The sequence below is a fragment of the Neomonachus schauinslandi genome, chromosome 15 (genome assembly GCF_002201575.2).
Source record: "Neomonachus schauinslandi chromosome 15, ASM220157v2, whole genome shotgun sequence".
In the NCBI taxonomy this organism is placed as follows: Eukaryota; Metazoa; Chordata; class Mammalia; order Carnivora; family Phocidae; genus Neomonachus; species Neomonachus schauinslandi.
Window position 1 is genome coordinate 53,611,121 of NC_058417.1, and position 14,345 is coordinate 53,625,465.

At 57.6% G+C, this 14,345-nt stretch overlaps 1 protein-coding gene across 7 annotated transcripts; it reads right to left on the minus strand.

Moving 5' to 3' along the window:
* Positions 1-703: 703 nt before the first annotated feature.
* On the minus strand, positions 704-11,073 carry FDXR (ferredoxin reductase). 7 transcript variants are annotated; one of them, XM_044921368.1, is made up of 13 exons: positions 10,902-11,053; positions 10,198-10,316; positions 10,032-10,103; positions 5,020-5,115; positions 4,689-4,811; positions 4,395-4,508; positions 3,940-4,041; positions 3,047-3,154; positions 2,715-2,799; positions 2,379-2,578; positions 2,126-2,297; positions 1,269-1,439; positions 704-1,134 (listed from the first exon to the last, which is right to left on the minus strand). In XM_044921368.1, the coding sequence occupies exons 1-13, from the start codon at positions 10,978-10,980 to the stop codon at positions 998-1,000; spliced, it is 1,578 nt and encodes a 525-aa protein (XP_044777303.1). In that variant the 5' UTR covers positions 10,981-11,053; the 3' UTR covers positions 704-997. The 7 variants fall into 7 exon arrangements, with proteins under 7 accessions (XP_044777303.1, XP_021536541.1, XP_044777306.1 ...); XM_021680866.1 differs by lacking the exon at positions 10,198-10,316 and having other exon boundaries at positions 1,269-1,356; positions 10,032-10,129; positions 10,902-11,073; XM_044921371.1 differs by lacking the exon at positions 10,198-10,316 and having other exon boundaries at positions 4,689-4,787; positions 10,032-10,129.
* Positions 11,074-14,345: the final 3,272 nt, after the last annotated feature.

Genomic DNA, 14,345 nt, shown 5'->3' on the forward strand with positions numbered 1-14,345 from the left:
CCCTTCTCCCTTCTCCAGGACTGTGTCCCCAGACCTGACACTCGGGGCCAAGTGCTGCCTCGGAGAAACCAGCAGCCGGCTTGGAGCCCTGGGTTCGAGCCCACAGCTCACTAGCTGTGTGACCTTGGGCCATTTAATTCCGGGGACTCCTCAGTCTCTGAAGTGAGACCAGCCTCTTGGGACTGGCATAAAAGATGGTGAACACGCCTTGTAAACTGTAGAGCACTACAGAGACGAGGTACTATTTTTAAAAGGCTTGTCCATGTGGCTGGAAACCAAAAGGTGGGAAGGCCTTGGGAGTGGACAGAGAGGGAGGACCCATACCAGATGCTCTCGGCCACAGGCTGGGCCTGGGACAAGCTGCTGCCCAGACTCCTCACTCCTGCTTTTCTCTTCTCGTTTTGGTTCTACTGAGGGCTAACCAGAAAGGGAGCTGGGCCGAAGGGCCAGCAGAGCAGGCGGGCTGGGGCCCCAGGATGTCTGCAGCGTGAGCAGAAGGCAGCCAGGCAGGTCGCAGCAGCAGAGCCAAGCCGAGGGAGAGAGGGACAGTGGGTTCCAGGCCTGGCTGCCAAACCCCCTCAAGCCCCCAAGAGGCCCCTGAGCAGGGAGCTGGCTCTGCAGCGCCACCTGGTGACAGGAGGGGAGCTGTGGCTGGAAGGTGACCCCAGGCCCCAAAAGAAGTCACATATCAACCACTGGCCCTCCATTACAGCTTTTATTTCCAGTATATTCCTGACCTGGTGACCCTCCACAGTCTGACAGGAGAGAGGTGGGAGGGAGGAAAGCCTGCACCTCCACCCATCCCTATCTAAGGTTATCTCTGGCAAGGGCAACCTTCTGCCAGGAGGAAGTGCTCAGCGGCCCCTGGAAAAGAGGCAGCCAAGACCGGGTGCCAGGGCGGGCAGGCGACACAGCTGTAGTGCAGAGTCCCACTGACTGACCCAGGCCCCTCTCCCACGTACAGCATGCCTTCTCTCCCTGCCAGCCAGGCTGGGATCTAGGCTCGGCGCCCCAGCAGCCGCAGCATCTCCTGAGGATCCAGCAACTTCTCCCTGGGCTTCCCGGCACCCTTGCCCCGGGACACCTCCTCGGCATCCAGCTTCTCCCAGTCCGAGAAAGAGACAGGCCGGACCCCTGAAGCACAGGAAGATGAGTCACTGCTTCCCACTCCTCCTCTTCCACCCCCAGCCCAGAGCACCCCCTCCCAAACAGCGGAAAGGCCCAGGGCTGCCCACCACGCCTCCCAAGAGCTCACACGGGGCCCAGACCTCGGCTGCTGAGCAGGGCCTCGATGGCCGCAGAGCCAGGCCTGGGACCAGATGGCAGCAGCCCGGCCTTCAGGTCCTGCAGCAGCATCTGGCCAGTGAGGAAGCTGTCGGTCATGGTAGTGGCAATGACCCCTGTGGGCCCCCGCTTCACCCAGCCGCTGCAGTAGAGGCCTGGCAAGGGACAACCCAGGCTCAGTAAAGGGGAGGTGGCTGCATACTGCTGGCAAGCCTGAGCCCCCAGTACACACACACACGTGCACACGCACACAGGCACACACGTGCACACACCCCAAGTCCTCCCAGCAGCCCTGCCACTTGGGCCCACTGTGGCTCCTGGCCCAGCGCGCTGGCCTCCTCTCCACCTGTTTTTACCACGCCACCCCTCCCGCCTCAGTCTCGCCCTCAGCCAGGAGCTCCCTGAGGGTAGGAGATGGGCTTTGCCCCGCCTCCAGTCTCAGCAGGCCCTTCTAAACATGAACGGGATGAAGGAGTAGGCAGGCATGTGGGTATTTAATCAGACTGGAGGGTCCCTTAGGACACAGGCTGTCGTGTGATCTCTAATCCCAGCCCCGAGCACGGGGGCCTAGCCCGGAGCAGGCCTCGGTCAAGTGCATGACGAGGTAAGCAGGCCTCGGTCAAGTGCATGACGAGGTAAGCAGGCATACGCGGGCATGTCGGCTAGCCTGGGAACTTCCCTCCCAGCTCGAGGCAGGAGGAGGGTGGCTGGGCCCCAGGATGGGCTCCAGGGGACAGGGCATTTTCTTAGTGCATGTCACTGGCCGAATGAATGAATGGGAGACAGCAGCCTCTCCATCCCCCACGATAGTTTGGTGCCTAGCCTCCCTGCATCCTCTCACCTGGCACATCTATAACCCGGCCTTCCATATTGGGGATGACCCCAAGTTTGGGGTCAAAGGGCACACTGGGGTCGATGGGACGGCTCTTATACCCAACACTGCTCAGTACCAGCCCACAAGGGAGGTCTTCCGTGTCTCCAGTGGGCGCTGCGCGGGCGGCCTCACCAACACCCTGTTGAGGAGAATGTGGGCAACACCAGGCTGGGGTGGGGAGACTTGAGAAAGGGGTGTCTCTGGGTAACACGAGACTCACCTCCAGTCTGGTGACTGCAAGGCGAACGCCAGCTACCCGTCGCCCGTCTGGTGAGGGCAGCACCCGCTGGGGGCTTCGGAAGAAGCGGAGGCCCCAGGTGCGGGAGGCCAGCGCCTGGCGGGCAGCCTCCTCCACCCCTGGCTTCTCCGTGGCTGTTCGAAGGAGAAGTTCTGTCAGCCGCTTCCTCGGCCGGGGGACCTCTGTCAGCAATGAGAACATTTCAGGCAGGCCTGTCCCTGGATTACAGCCCTCTCTCCCAAAGCCCTCCCCCAAGCCCTCTCTGACCTAGACCATCGCCTCCCTAGTGAGCTAGGGGGCCAGGTCAGGGCCCCTCACCCTTGATTGTGTCCTGAAGGCCCAAGAAATCCGCAGGATCCAAAATGGGCCGGGTTCCTGGTAACTGAATCATCTCCCGAAGCTCCTTGGGGGTGGGAGGTAGGGGAGGAGTTCAGGGCCAGAGCACTGTCCACTCCTGCACCCACCCCAGAGCCCAGCCCAGATGGGAGACACCACCACCGCCTACCACAGAAGGCGCCAGGCCCCCGGGCCCTGCCTCCCTCCCCCCTCTTCCACCCCAGGCAGCAGCTATTCTCGGGGACTCAGTCCTGCCACACCTCCCAAGGGCAGACCATCTATGTGGGACCCTGACCCCCCTTTGGCCCCAGCACCTTAATGGTGAAGGCTACTTGCAGGGGTCCGCGGCGGCCCACTATCCACACCGTCTTCACCCGACTCTGCCTCAGTACCCCCAGGGCAGCCTCTGTGATGTCCGTTTTCTGGCACAAAAGGAGGGCTTGAAGTCATCGGATGCTGACCAGCAAGGGGACTTTGCATTCGGCGGCGGTTTTCCTACCCTCAGCGGGGAGGTCTGCAGCCGGGAATCGCACCACTGCGCCTCCTGGTGGCCAGATGGAGCACTGCCTCCAATTCTGCAAATGGCTCCAACCAGTAGCAAACCAGGCTCCTGCTCTTTCATTCAACAAGTGTTTCCTGAGTGTGTAGCAAGAGCCAGGCACTAGGCAAGGGGCATGGGGGTGGGGTGGGGTGGGGTGGGGTGTCAACGGTAAGCAAGAGAGACATGGTGCCGGCCCTCACAGAGCTTCTGATCTGGTGGAGACAGTGATACTTGTCAAATATCCATCAACAAGTATAAAGTTGTAGTAGTGACAACATGCTTTGAAAGAGAAGTAGACAAGTCTATGAGAAGAAGGGAAATGGACCTATTAAGGTGGTACTGGAGGGCTTCCTGGAGGAAGGGACAATTGAGCCAAGAACTAAGATAAACACAGGTTAACTGGCAAGGGGAGTGATATGCACACACTGAATAGTTGTTGTTGTTTTTAAAGGCCCATCCATGTAGCTGGAGTGCAGAAAGTGAAGGGAGAAACGGTATGAAGCAAAGCTCAAGGGCTGCCTTCCAGGAGGCCTCTGCCTGGCACCAGAGGGAAACAGAGGCACTGAGCTCAGCTTGGAGGGTGAGGCCTGAACCCTGCAGGCAGTGGCATCCTCTCCCTGGTGTGACCCCAGCTCCACCCTTCCAGCCCCTGACCTGCCCACTCACCTCCAGGTGCTCAGGTGGGGTCAGCAGGATCCGGGCCACATCCAGAGCCACATTCCCTTGCCCCAGAATCACAGCTGTGTCGCAGCTCAGGTCTGGCGCCAGCTGGCAAGGAGAGGTCTGGGTAGGGCTCCCCTGGCCTTGGCCCCAGTCAGGCTAATCTCAGCTCATGCCCAGTCACCAGCCGAGCCCCCAGGCTTCCCCTTACCTGGAAAGCCCACCCCACCTGAGCCTCAGCTGACGCCCCTCCTCTCCTACCCAGCCCCACCTTCTCCCAGAGGCCTTCCCTGGTTGACCTTCCCCCTCAGGCAGCCGATGTCTCACATCTCATCTCCCTAGGAGCCTCCCAGTTTGGGACAGTGGCTCCCTAGTCCCCCAGCTGTGGCATCCAAGAGCGGCCCCTGGCCCTGGCTGAGGAGTGGGGAGGAAGAAGTAGCAGCAGTGCTCCCCAAACTTACCTCCCGATTCTCAGGAAGCCCGTTGTACCAGCCCACAAAGGCCCGGGCCGAGAAAACACCGGGCAGCTCCTCACCGGGAATTTCCAGGGCCTGATGGTCCTCTGCCCCATAGCTCTGAGGAAAGACCCAGAGTCCTCGGCACCAGCTAAGGGCCCGGCAGACCCTGGCAGGCCTCCTTCTGGCTCCTCCTCCCCAGTTGCCACCCCAGGCCCTGCCCAGTGGGTTGGGCCTCTCCCCTACCGCCTTCCACCCTACCTCGGGCTGTTGCCCTGCCCTCCACCCGTCCGCACTCACCAGCACCACAGCATGGTAGGCCGCCCGCAGCTCCGACACAGCCACGTCCCTGCCGACCGCCACGTTGCCACGGAAGGCACATCGGTCCGAGCGAGCCGTCTGGGTAAAGGTGTTGATGACATTCTGCCAGGCCCCAGAGGGGAAGGGGTTAGGGGTGGGGCACTCCAGGGATCATGCCTGCGCCACCCTCGCCTCCCAATGTCCCCAGGAGGGAACCTGTGCGGCATCCACACAGAGGGCCTGGGGTCATTCCATGCAGCCAGGGAGCCTCCTTTCCCACCTGACCTTGACCAAAGTCCCCAAACTCCTCCTCCGGCCCAGAGACACCCACCTTCACCTCGGGGTGGTCGGGCGCCACGCCAAAGCGCACCAGGCCAAAGGGCACCAGCTGCTTCTCGTAGATGTCCACGTGGGCCCGGGGGTGGTGCTGGGGAGAGAGAGCAGCTGGTGGGGCCGAGGGAGAGGCTGGGCCTTATGGGTCCTCCCTTCCCCAACAGGCGGGAGAGCCCGGCTCAGTGCGCTGAGGACACGAGGAGAAAGAGAGGCCCCCGACTCCCCATCTGCCTGGAGAGCCAGACAGCAGGACTGGGGCAGCAGAGTAGCCCAGGCAGCGGAGGCCAGACCTCGGGACTGCCAGCCTCTCGAGACGGCAAGGACTCTGACCCACTAAGGAAGGAGGCAGCTCGCCCACCACTGGAGTCGTACGAGGGGAGCTTCTTCATCTTCTTGGGCCAGGCCTGACACACAGCCCTGCCCTAGAACCCTTCGATAGATCTAGAAATGCCCAGCCAGTCTGAGGAGCTGACAACTACCCTTTGAAATGCATACTCGCCTTAGCTCTAGTCTCCCAAGTCATCCTGTTGGAAAAGGGACCACGAGGACATGGGGTGGGGAGCACAGCCGGGGCTTCTGGGGGTCAGAGGGAGACGGAAGTGGCTCGCTCTGTTTTAGAAAAAATGAGCTCAGTTATATAGGTGGTCTCACCTCGCCTGCCCTCTGGAGCACCAAGAGGGGCCACAGGGAAGGCAAAGGGTTGTGGTTGGGCAGAGAGGTCGGGTCTGGGCTGCCACCGATCAGCCACATGGCCCTGGCCAGTCCCAAGATCTGCGGGGTCCCAGACTCTTCCTCTGCAAACTGGGACAGATAAGAGCCCCCTCTCTGGGCTGTTGGGAAGCATCCAGAAGGTCAGGACAGTGAGACACGCAGATTTGGAGTCAAGCAGTTGGGGCTTCGGGGGATGACACCGCCCGGCCTTGCACCCCCATCCTAGGCTCTTGCTGTGATACTCTCAACTCTGTGGGACTCAGGCCAAATGAGCTCCTGCCCTCCAGTTGCCCTCACCCCTACAAAGGCTCACACTCACCTCCTCACCTTTGTCTAAACCCCCTCCTGCCCTCCCCTCCACTGCCTGCACCCAGGTCCAGGCCCCCCATGCCCCGTCTGCCCATCCGTGTCTCCTGCTCTCCCCACCCATCCCAGCCACAGGTAGCGCCCAAACCACCTCCTTTACACCCCATGACGCCGCAGCCACACAGCAGGGACCAACCCGGGGGATGTTTCTGTGCCACGGGGAATGTTTCTGAGCTTCTCGTTAAAGAGCAAGGCCTGAAGCACTTAGCCCAGCGCCCGACCCACTGCAGGTGCTCAGTCAAAAAGCTGTCCTTTCCTATTACGTCACCGCCTCGCCCCTGAACCTTCCCCAGCTGCCCACAGCCAAGGGGCAAAGTTCAAACTGCTCGGCTTGGCAGTTTGTGACCCACACAGCCCGGCTTTTCGCCTTTATCTTCCATCCTTTCCTGCTATGGATCCGCTCCTCCTGGTCACACTGTCCTGTCCAAGGCCACCTCTGCAATGCTAGGCGTGCTGGCCTGTTTACTGGATCTCTCTCCCGGCCGACCTTGTCTTCAGGGACCCGCTCTTCCCTAACTCAGCTCCCTCCTCTCCCTCCGGCTGTTCTTTCTCAGGCTTCTTTCCTCCTGCCCCCTCTAATGAAAACACTCTCTGAGGTTCTTCCAATGTGGGACCCCTCCCACCCCCCCACACACGTTCCCTTGGGGAAGCTGCATCCACTCCCTGTGACCTCGGATTCCTGTAGACATGCCCATGTTCTACTCTCTCCCCTGCCCGGCTGCCCCCTCCAAACCTAACAGCCCTGGACAACACTGCAGACTCCTCAAACCCACCTAGATGCAAGTCAACTCCCTCTGCCCCCAAAACTCTTTCCTTCTGCTCCTGTATTCCCTCCCAACCCGTCTACCCACAGCCTGAGCCAGAACCTGGGGTTTGTCCCTGACTCCCCTCAACCCTGCCCAGTCACCTATCTTCCCCTCGCCCTCCCCATCACCCCCTCAGCAGCTCTTCGTTGCTCTCCCGGCCACCGGCCCTGCCTCCCTGCCCCACTGTCTGCCCTACAGGCAGAGAGAGCTCCATGTCAAAAACGGGGTGCTTGCCTAAACCCTTTCAGTGAAGCCAACTATACCCAGAGCAGTGGGCAGCATCCCCTGGGGCGTTTGTTAAAAATTGTTGATTCCTAGGTTCCAGCCTTGGAGTCAACAGTTTGATTAGGTCTGAGCATGTGAATAACTACCCGAGGACTCTGATGGAAGGAGGGGAGGGCAGTGGATAGCACCACGAGACGATGCTTGCCTCCAAGGCAGTGGCTTCCGAGGCACCCTGGCTCTGGGCCCACCTGCCTCCTCCATCAGCTCTCCACCCTTACCCACAAGCCGTTCTTCCCCAACTCACTTGTCCCCAGGGGGGCATCCTCTCCTCCTTCCGGGCCTTTGTCCATGCGGCTCTCTGTGCCTGGGACTCTCTTGCCTGTCAGCCGCCCCTCGTCCACCTGGCAGCTTCTGTCCTTCAGACAGCAATGCGGACATCTCTTCCTCCAGGCCGCGCTGGGCGCAGCTCTCTGTACACCACGCCCTCCGCCCCTGGTTTCTGTGCTTACACTATCAGAGCCTCAGAACCTGGATAAACCCTCTTCCCCTCGACTCCACAACTCCACCCCCCCCATTGGGCTGTCATGTCCTTGAGCAGAGGGGCTATGCTTGTCCTGCTCGTACCCATGTTCCTAGGGTCGAGCCTATGCGCCTGGAACATGTCAGTGTCCAATAAATCACTGCTGAATGGATGGCCTAGCATGGTACTCAAGAGCAGCTCTGACCCATAAATACAGAGAAGAGACTGGTGGGTGCGGGGGCGGGGGCGAAATGGGGGAAGGAGAGTGGGAGGTACAGGTTTCCAGTTATGGAATGGATAAATCACAGGGATGAAAGGTACAGCAACAGGGCACATAGTCGATGGTATTGTAAAGGCCGTGTATGGTGACAGACGGTGGCTACACTTGAGGTGAGCGTAAGGGCCTCACATACAGACTTGTGGAGAATCACTACATTGAATACCCGAAACTAATGTAACATTGCGTATCAACTATACTTCAATGAAAATACATTTTTTAAAGTTTTATTTATTTAAGTCATCTCTACACCCAATCTGGGGCTTGACCTCATGACCCCAAGATCAAGAGTCACATGGTCTTCTGACTGAGCCAGCCAGGCGCCCCAAAATAAATTTTTTTAATTTTAAAAAAGAAAAAAAAAAAAAAAAAGAGCGGCTCTGCCATCAGACCACCTGCACTCAGGTCCTAGCATCTTCCCTGTCCAGGTGGGGACCCTGGGCAATGTCGCTCAGCCTCGGTGTCCTTACCTGCAAAGTAAGAGTCATGACACCTGCTTCAAAGGTTGGCAAGGGGAGATGAGATGCCGTACAGCGCCCGCTCAGCTAAGTGCCACTGTCCCACATGTGTGGCATACGTTCCTGTCTCGGGAGCACAGCCAGTAGGTTGCAACTCCCGGTGGGCAAGGACTGGCTTGTAACTGGCTCCTGAGCCCATCCCCCAGCGCCTCTCACAAGGAAAGCGCGCGCAAGTGCCAGGGCCACTGCTCCCACTGGGGGCACTGAGAAGCCTGCCTGGGAGGCTCACTCTCCCCACTCCCCAAATTTCAGGCTCAGGTAGCAAGTGCACCTTATACAAAGCCCTCCAGGATCTCCCCAGACCCCGTGGGATCCCTGGTCTCCATCCCAGGGCCCGGGGCTATTCTACCACAAGGCAGTTTGTCCATGCGTGACCTCCCACACGTGGCACGTCCTCTCCAAAGCCCACCTCCTTCAAGGAAGCTCAAAGGCACCTTCTCCAGGAAACCCTTTCTGACTGACTGCGCCTAACTCAGCTCACGCTGGTCACATCTCAGTAATTAGCTTTTTCACCTGTGTTGCTTGGAAGGCGTGTTTAGGTCACTTTTCAGCAGGGTGTCCAACTCATGCTGGTCTCTCCGAGACCCTCCCGGCTTTAACACTGAAAGCTCCATGTTCTAGGCAAACTAGGACGATTGATTACCCCACCTTTTCAGTTTCTGCATATATGTGTGTACAATTAATATATTCATTCTTTCTCCTGTCTCTCCACAGACACTCCAAGTCCCTCGAAAGCAAGGCCACTGTGTCATGTCTTAGTCAGCCTAGGTCTCCCTCTCCCCCTCCCACCTGCGGTTCTCCCTCCCCCCTCCCTCCCACCCAGATCTGCCCGAGTCTCGAGGGTAACCAGCAGCCTTGGGGCCCTGCCCAACATGGCCAACACTGTAAGCCTTGAGGCTCCGGCCTTGGGGTGGGAGGAATGGGGGGTGGAGGGCAGGCCGAAAGAACAACATAGCATGGGGAGGGCTGGAGCGCGACAAGGTGGCTGCAGGGACAGAAAACCCTGAGAAGAGGGGGTAGCCTCAAGACTAGGATGTTGAGGGGCGCCTGGGTGGCTCAGTCATTAGGCGTCTGCCTTCGGCTCAGGTCATGATCCCAGGGTCCTGGGATCGAGCCCCGCGTCGGGCTCCCTGCTCAGCGGGGAGCCTGCTTCTCCCTCTCCCGCTCCCCCTGCTTGTGTTCCCTCTCTCACTCTGTCTCTCTCTGTCAAATAAATAAATAAAATCTTTAAAAAAAAAAAGACTAGGATGTTGAGGACAGAGGAGAGAGAGAGAGAGAGAGGAAGGGAAGATGAGGGGCAGGATAAAGTCATCTGCAGGTCTGCATAAACTCCGTGAAGGGCTTGGCCAACGTGGCAGAGCAGGCCATCTGCCACTGACCATTTCTCCCATAGCTGAGGACCTAGAGTGGGGAGCCCCAGATGTAGGTGACAAAGCAGATGGGGAGTGTCCAGTCTAGATGTGCTGGGAGCCCCTTTCCCATCAGGGATCCAGGAGTGCTTTTAAAACTCAAAGGGGGTGGTGCTTTCCCCCAGGATTGGAGCAGCAGGTGAATCATAGGCGAGGGAACCAGGAAAATGTGGCTCACCTTTAGCAGGTGTTGGGCGGTATAGAAGCCAGCTGGGCCACTGCCCACCACACAGATCTGAGGGGGCTGCTCCTGTGTAGAGAACTGCTGCTGGAAGCCTGGTAGGGGGGTGGGGGTGGGGGGAAGAAAAGGGATGGAAGGTCAGATCAGCACTTCCCAAACCAACATCAACATCAGGCAGAAACTGGAGCTTCCCAAGCTTCACCCCTACTTTCACCCTCCTCCTCTTTTTCCTCAAAGCTTTGGCGTTTGCAGGATCCCTTACTTCGTCTGAACCCCCAAAGGCTGTGTCTTCATCCAGAGGCCCGCATCTCACCCATGAATTTACTACGCCCACTCAACAATCCCCATCACCCCTGAAGCTGCCCTGCACAGTACTTCATTTTCTTACAGGGTTCCCTACCCACCCAGCTAGACTACCACATCCTTCCAACGGACTCCAAATCATCCCAATCTTGCCCCCGTGGATCTCCCACAATGCCCGACTGTAGCTCTTCTACCCACTCTCTCTCCACAGAACGCTATATTGTCCCTGCAGACCCCTGTCTTTCCTATAGACCCCTGTTCTACCTCAGACTTCGCTCTGGGCTCCCAGACCTTCATATAACCCCCATTCACCCAGTCTCACACCTGTGCACCTCACGGTCTCCCCTTCTCACTTTGTTGACACACATGTGACCGCACAGGCCCCCACCTGCCCCCGTACACCACGCCAATCTCGTCCGTAGGAGTGGACCCCTCCGGTTTCGCCCCTGGCCCCCTCTCGCCCCTCTCCAGCCCTGCCGCAGCTCCGCTCTGACCCCCACACTTGACGCTCGCAGGCCTCCCCGCGCTGCCATTCAGCCCTACAGGTAGGTGCCCTGCTCCTACTCGGAGTGCTCCCGGCGGGAGGCGGCCGGGTCCGACGCCACGCCGACCAGTGCCACCAGCGCCAGCAACGCGGGGCCATGGCTTGGAAGAGCAACCAGCCAGAGGACAGGATCCCGGAGACGCCCCGCGCTCAGTGCGGGGGCATCCGAGCTCCGCGCGGGCTCCGGCCCCGCCCCCGCCCCCGCCCCCAAATCCCGCCTCCCGCGCTCTGGGAACGCACAGTGTGGAGGCCACGCCTCCATCCCGGAAAGAAGCCCGCCCCCAAAAGAGAAGCCCGCCCGCCGATCCACCCCCTATCGCTGAGGGCCCGCCCCCAGGACTTCCGAGCCTTAGTGACTTAATAATTTTCTCCCCAATCCAATCATCTGGAGGCTAGCGTTGAACGAGAGCGAATCTCCATCGCTGTTTCAATCCCGCCTGATGGAGGGAGCCAATTAGGAAGGAGCTTACTTTACTAAGCCTCTCCCCCTCGGGGACGCTCGTCGCTCTCTGATGACGCATGGACCGGTCCCTTTTGATAGCGTACACTCCTGGCCCGGGCCTGGTTTCTTCCCAACCAATCACGAGTCGAGTTCCGAAGGAGCCTCCCTTCCCTTAGCGTGATAAGCACGAAGTCCGGAAGTCTGGGAAAAAAGGGCTCCTGTGGGGCCTTGGCCGCACGTGGGCTTTGTGCAGGTGTGACCCCAGCCACATGCTGTCCAGTTCCGGCCAGGCAGCATTTTAAACCTGAGAGATCAAGTCCCACCTCACCCCGCTCCCCTTCACGTAGGTGAAGAAACGGGAGGAGCGGCTTGCCCTTGGTACTAAGGACAGAGCCATACCTCCCATTCCTGTCCCAACTGGACTGGTACTAAGGGTGAGGCTGCTAAGACCCGGGCTTCGGGTGCAGAATTTCAGGGGGCGCCAAAAACCTCAGTAATTAAGGTAAAAAATATTTTAATGCAAAATATTTTAAGAGATCAGAATTGAAGACCACAGACTGCCCCGCTGTCCGGGGAGCCCCATGCGGGACTCGATCCCAGGATGCTGGGATCATGATCTGAGCCAAAGGCAGACGCTTAACCGGCTGAGCCACCCAGGCGTCCCTGCCTTATCATTTTTTAGTTGTCTTTTTATTGAAGTCTAACAAACAGAAAAGTGCACAAATCGGGGCGCCTGGGTGGCTCAGTCGGTAAGCGTCTGCCTTCGGCTCAGGTCATGATCCCAGCGTCCTGGGATCGAGCCCCGCATCGGGCTCCCTGCTCAGCGGGGAGCCTGCTTCTCCATCTCCCACTCCCCCTGCTTGTGTTCCCTATCTCGCTGTGTCTCTGTCAAATAAGTAAATAAAATCTTTTAAAAAAAAAAAGAAAAAAAGAAAGAAAAGTGCACAAATCACAAACATGTACTGTTTGATGAATTACCACAAGATGTAACCATATAAACCAGCAACTGGTTCAAGAAATGGGACATGTGCCTCTCCTTGTCACTTCCCCTCTCTCCTACTGAGAAGTAAATACTATTCTGGTTTTTACAAAGTCATTGTATTTTGTGCCAGTCCCACTAGACCAGGAGGAGGCAAACTGTGGCTTGCAGGCCAAATCCTGCCCACCATCTGATTTCATACTAGGGCAAGCTAATGGTTTTTCCATTCTTAAAAGGTTAAAAAATTGTGAAGAATAATATTTTGTGGCATGTGAAAATTACTTGAAGTTCAAAGAAAGTTTTACTGGCACACAGTCATGCTCATTTCTTTCCATATTTTCTGTGGCTCAGTGTGCTTTGAGTAGTTGTGTTTCAGTAGTTGTGACTGAGCCCATATGGTCCACAAAGCCCAAAATACTATGTGGGGATGCCTGGGTGGCTCAGTCAGTTAGGCGTCCAACTCTTGATTTCAGCTCAGGTCATAATCTCAGAGTCATGGGATCAAGCCCTGCATGGGGCTCCGGCTGGGTGTGGAGCCTGCTTGGGATTCTCTCTCTCCTTTTCCCTCTGCCCTTCCCCCCCCACCCCCTCTTAAAAAAAAAAAAAAATGTTTGCTATAAGTTCTGAAAATGTTAGCTATCATCATCACCATCATCAATATTACCACCTCCCATATACCTCTGTAAATTAGGCCTTAGGTCTCTGTAGAGTCCAGGGAGGGCTTCATTCTCTCCTACCACCTCCCACCTTCCCTCTCAAGCCCCATGCATTCCCAGCCCACATCTTTAGAGTAACAGAAAATCGAGCCTCAAAGAAATCAAGTGCCTTGTTCCCGGGCTCCTGTGGTACAGCCAGGTCTGGTACGGGGGATGCCCATTCCCCCCTCAGGCCCAGATCAACAACAATGAGTCACTGGTATGGATTAGGATGGTTTTGATCATTAGCCAGGACTACGCAATGGGACCTTTTCTGACATTACATTTTTTCATGTGGAGAATTAGCAGTTTGATTCATCACATTCCCAGACCTGAGGGCCATTTCTGAGCTGTTAATGCATTTCAAAAGAGCAGTAATAACGTATAGCAAAGCAGTAGGCTGGGGAGGCTGCCAACCCTTTCTTGTTCCAAGAGGGCTGCTTGGATCCAAAACTCGGCTCTATCAGTCCACCTCCCAGCAAGAAACAGATGGCACGCTCAGAAGGGCTGCTGAAAAGAGTTTAATGAAGGAACTTTGTACAGAGGTGTGGGCAGGATCAAGGGAATGGGGAAGCACCCCTGGCTAGCAAAGACTGGAAGCTATCACCACCCCAGGCCCCAAAGGAGCAGAAGGAAGGAGCAGTTTCAGAAGTAGTGAGAGCCCTCGCTGTAGGAAAGGGTGCCGGGCAGAAGCTGTGGTCTTTTGTAGAGGAAGGCAGGTTGGAGAAGAAGAGGGGGGTTGGAAATGGATCTGGAGGGGCAGCAAAGCCACCCCAGAGATGGGTTCTCCACCGGGACCAGGCGTAGAGGACAGCGCGGCCTGCTCTCTAACCCCTCTGCCCATCCCATTTGCTGCATTCAGCCTCCCCACCAGCAGAGCCAGCACGCCCTCCACCCTGTCCAAACGCTTCACCGAAAAACAAGGCAGTTGTGTGCTCAGAACATGACTCGCAGGTTCTCAACCAGAGATGATTTTGCCCCCCAGGAGACAGGTAGTTGGCAATGTCTGGAGACATTTTTGATTGTCACAACTTGGGTTCCTGGCATCCCCGTGGGTAGAAGCTAGGGATGCTGCTAAACATCCTGGGATGCCCAGGACAGGGCCCAGTGACAAAGAACAATCAGGCCATGATGTCAGTACTCTGACGTAAGAAACCCTGCTTTGGACTAACTGCTCTGGGCTCCTGTCATAGGCTTGGCCTCCTTCTCTGTCCCTCCCTCAGTCTCTAGCTGGGCCCTTCCTTGTGCCCTGTCATCCAGCCACTAGTTAGGGTGGCCCCCAGCCCTCGCTCCAGGCTGCCCACTTTGGGCTGATTCTCAGTGGTGTCTCCAGCACACCGCCTCTCTC

What these genes read in the sequence shown, in the direction of transcription:
- FDXR (XM_044921368.1), bottom strand. Translation starts at nt 10,980, where the DNA reads ATGGCCCCGCGTTGCTGGCGCTGGTGGCACTGGTCGGCGTGGCGTCGG. An exon ending in CCCCACCTGAGCACCTGGAG is followed by an intron (nt 3,155 to 3,939) that starts GTGAGTGGGCAG and finishes CTTTTGTGCCAG; the next exon opens with AAAACGGACATCACAGAGGC. An exon ending in AAGTAGCCTTCACCATTAAG is followed by an intron (nt 2,800 to 3,046) that starts GTGCTGGGGCCA and finishes CCCACCCCCAAG; the next exon opens with GAGCTTCGGGAGATGATTCA.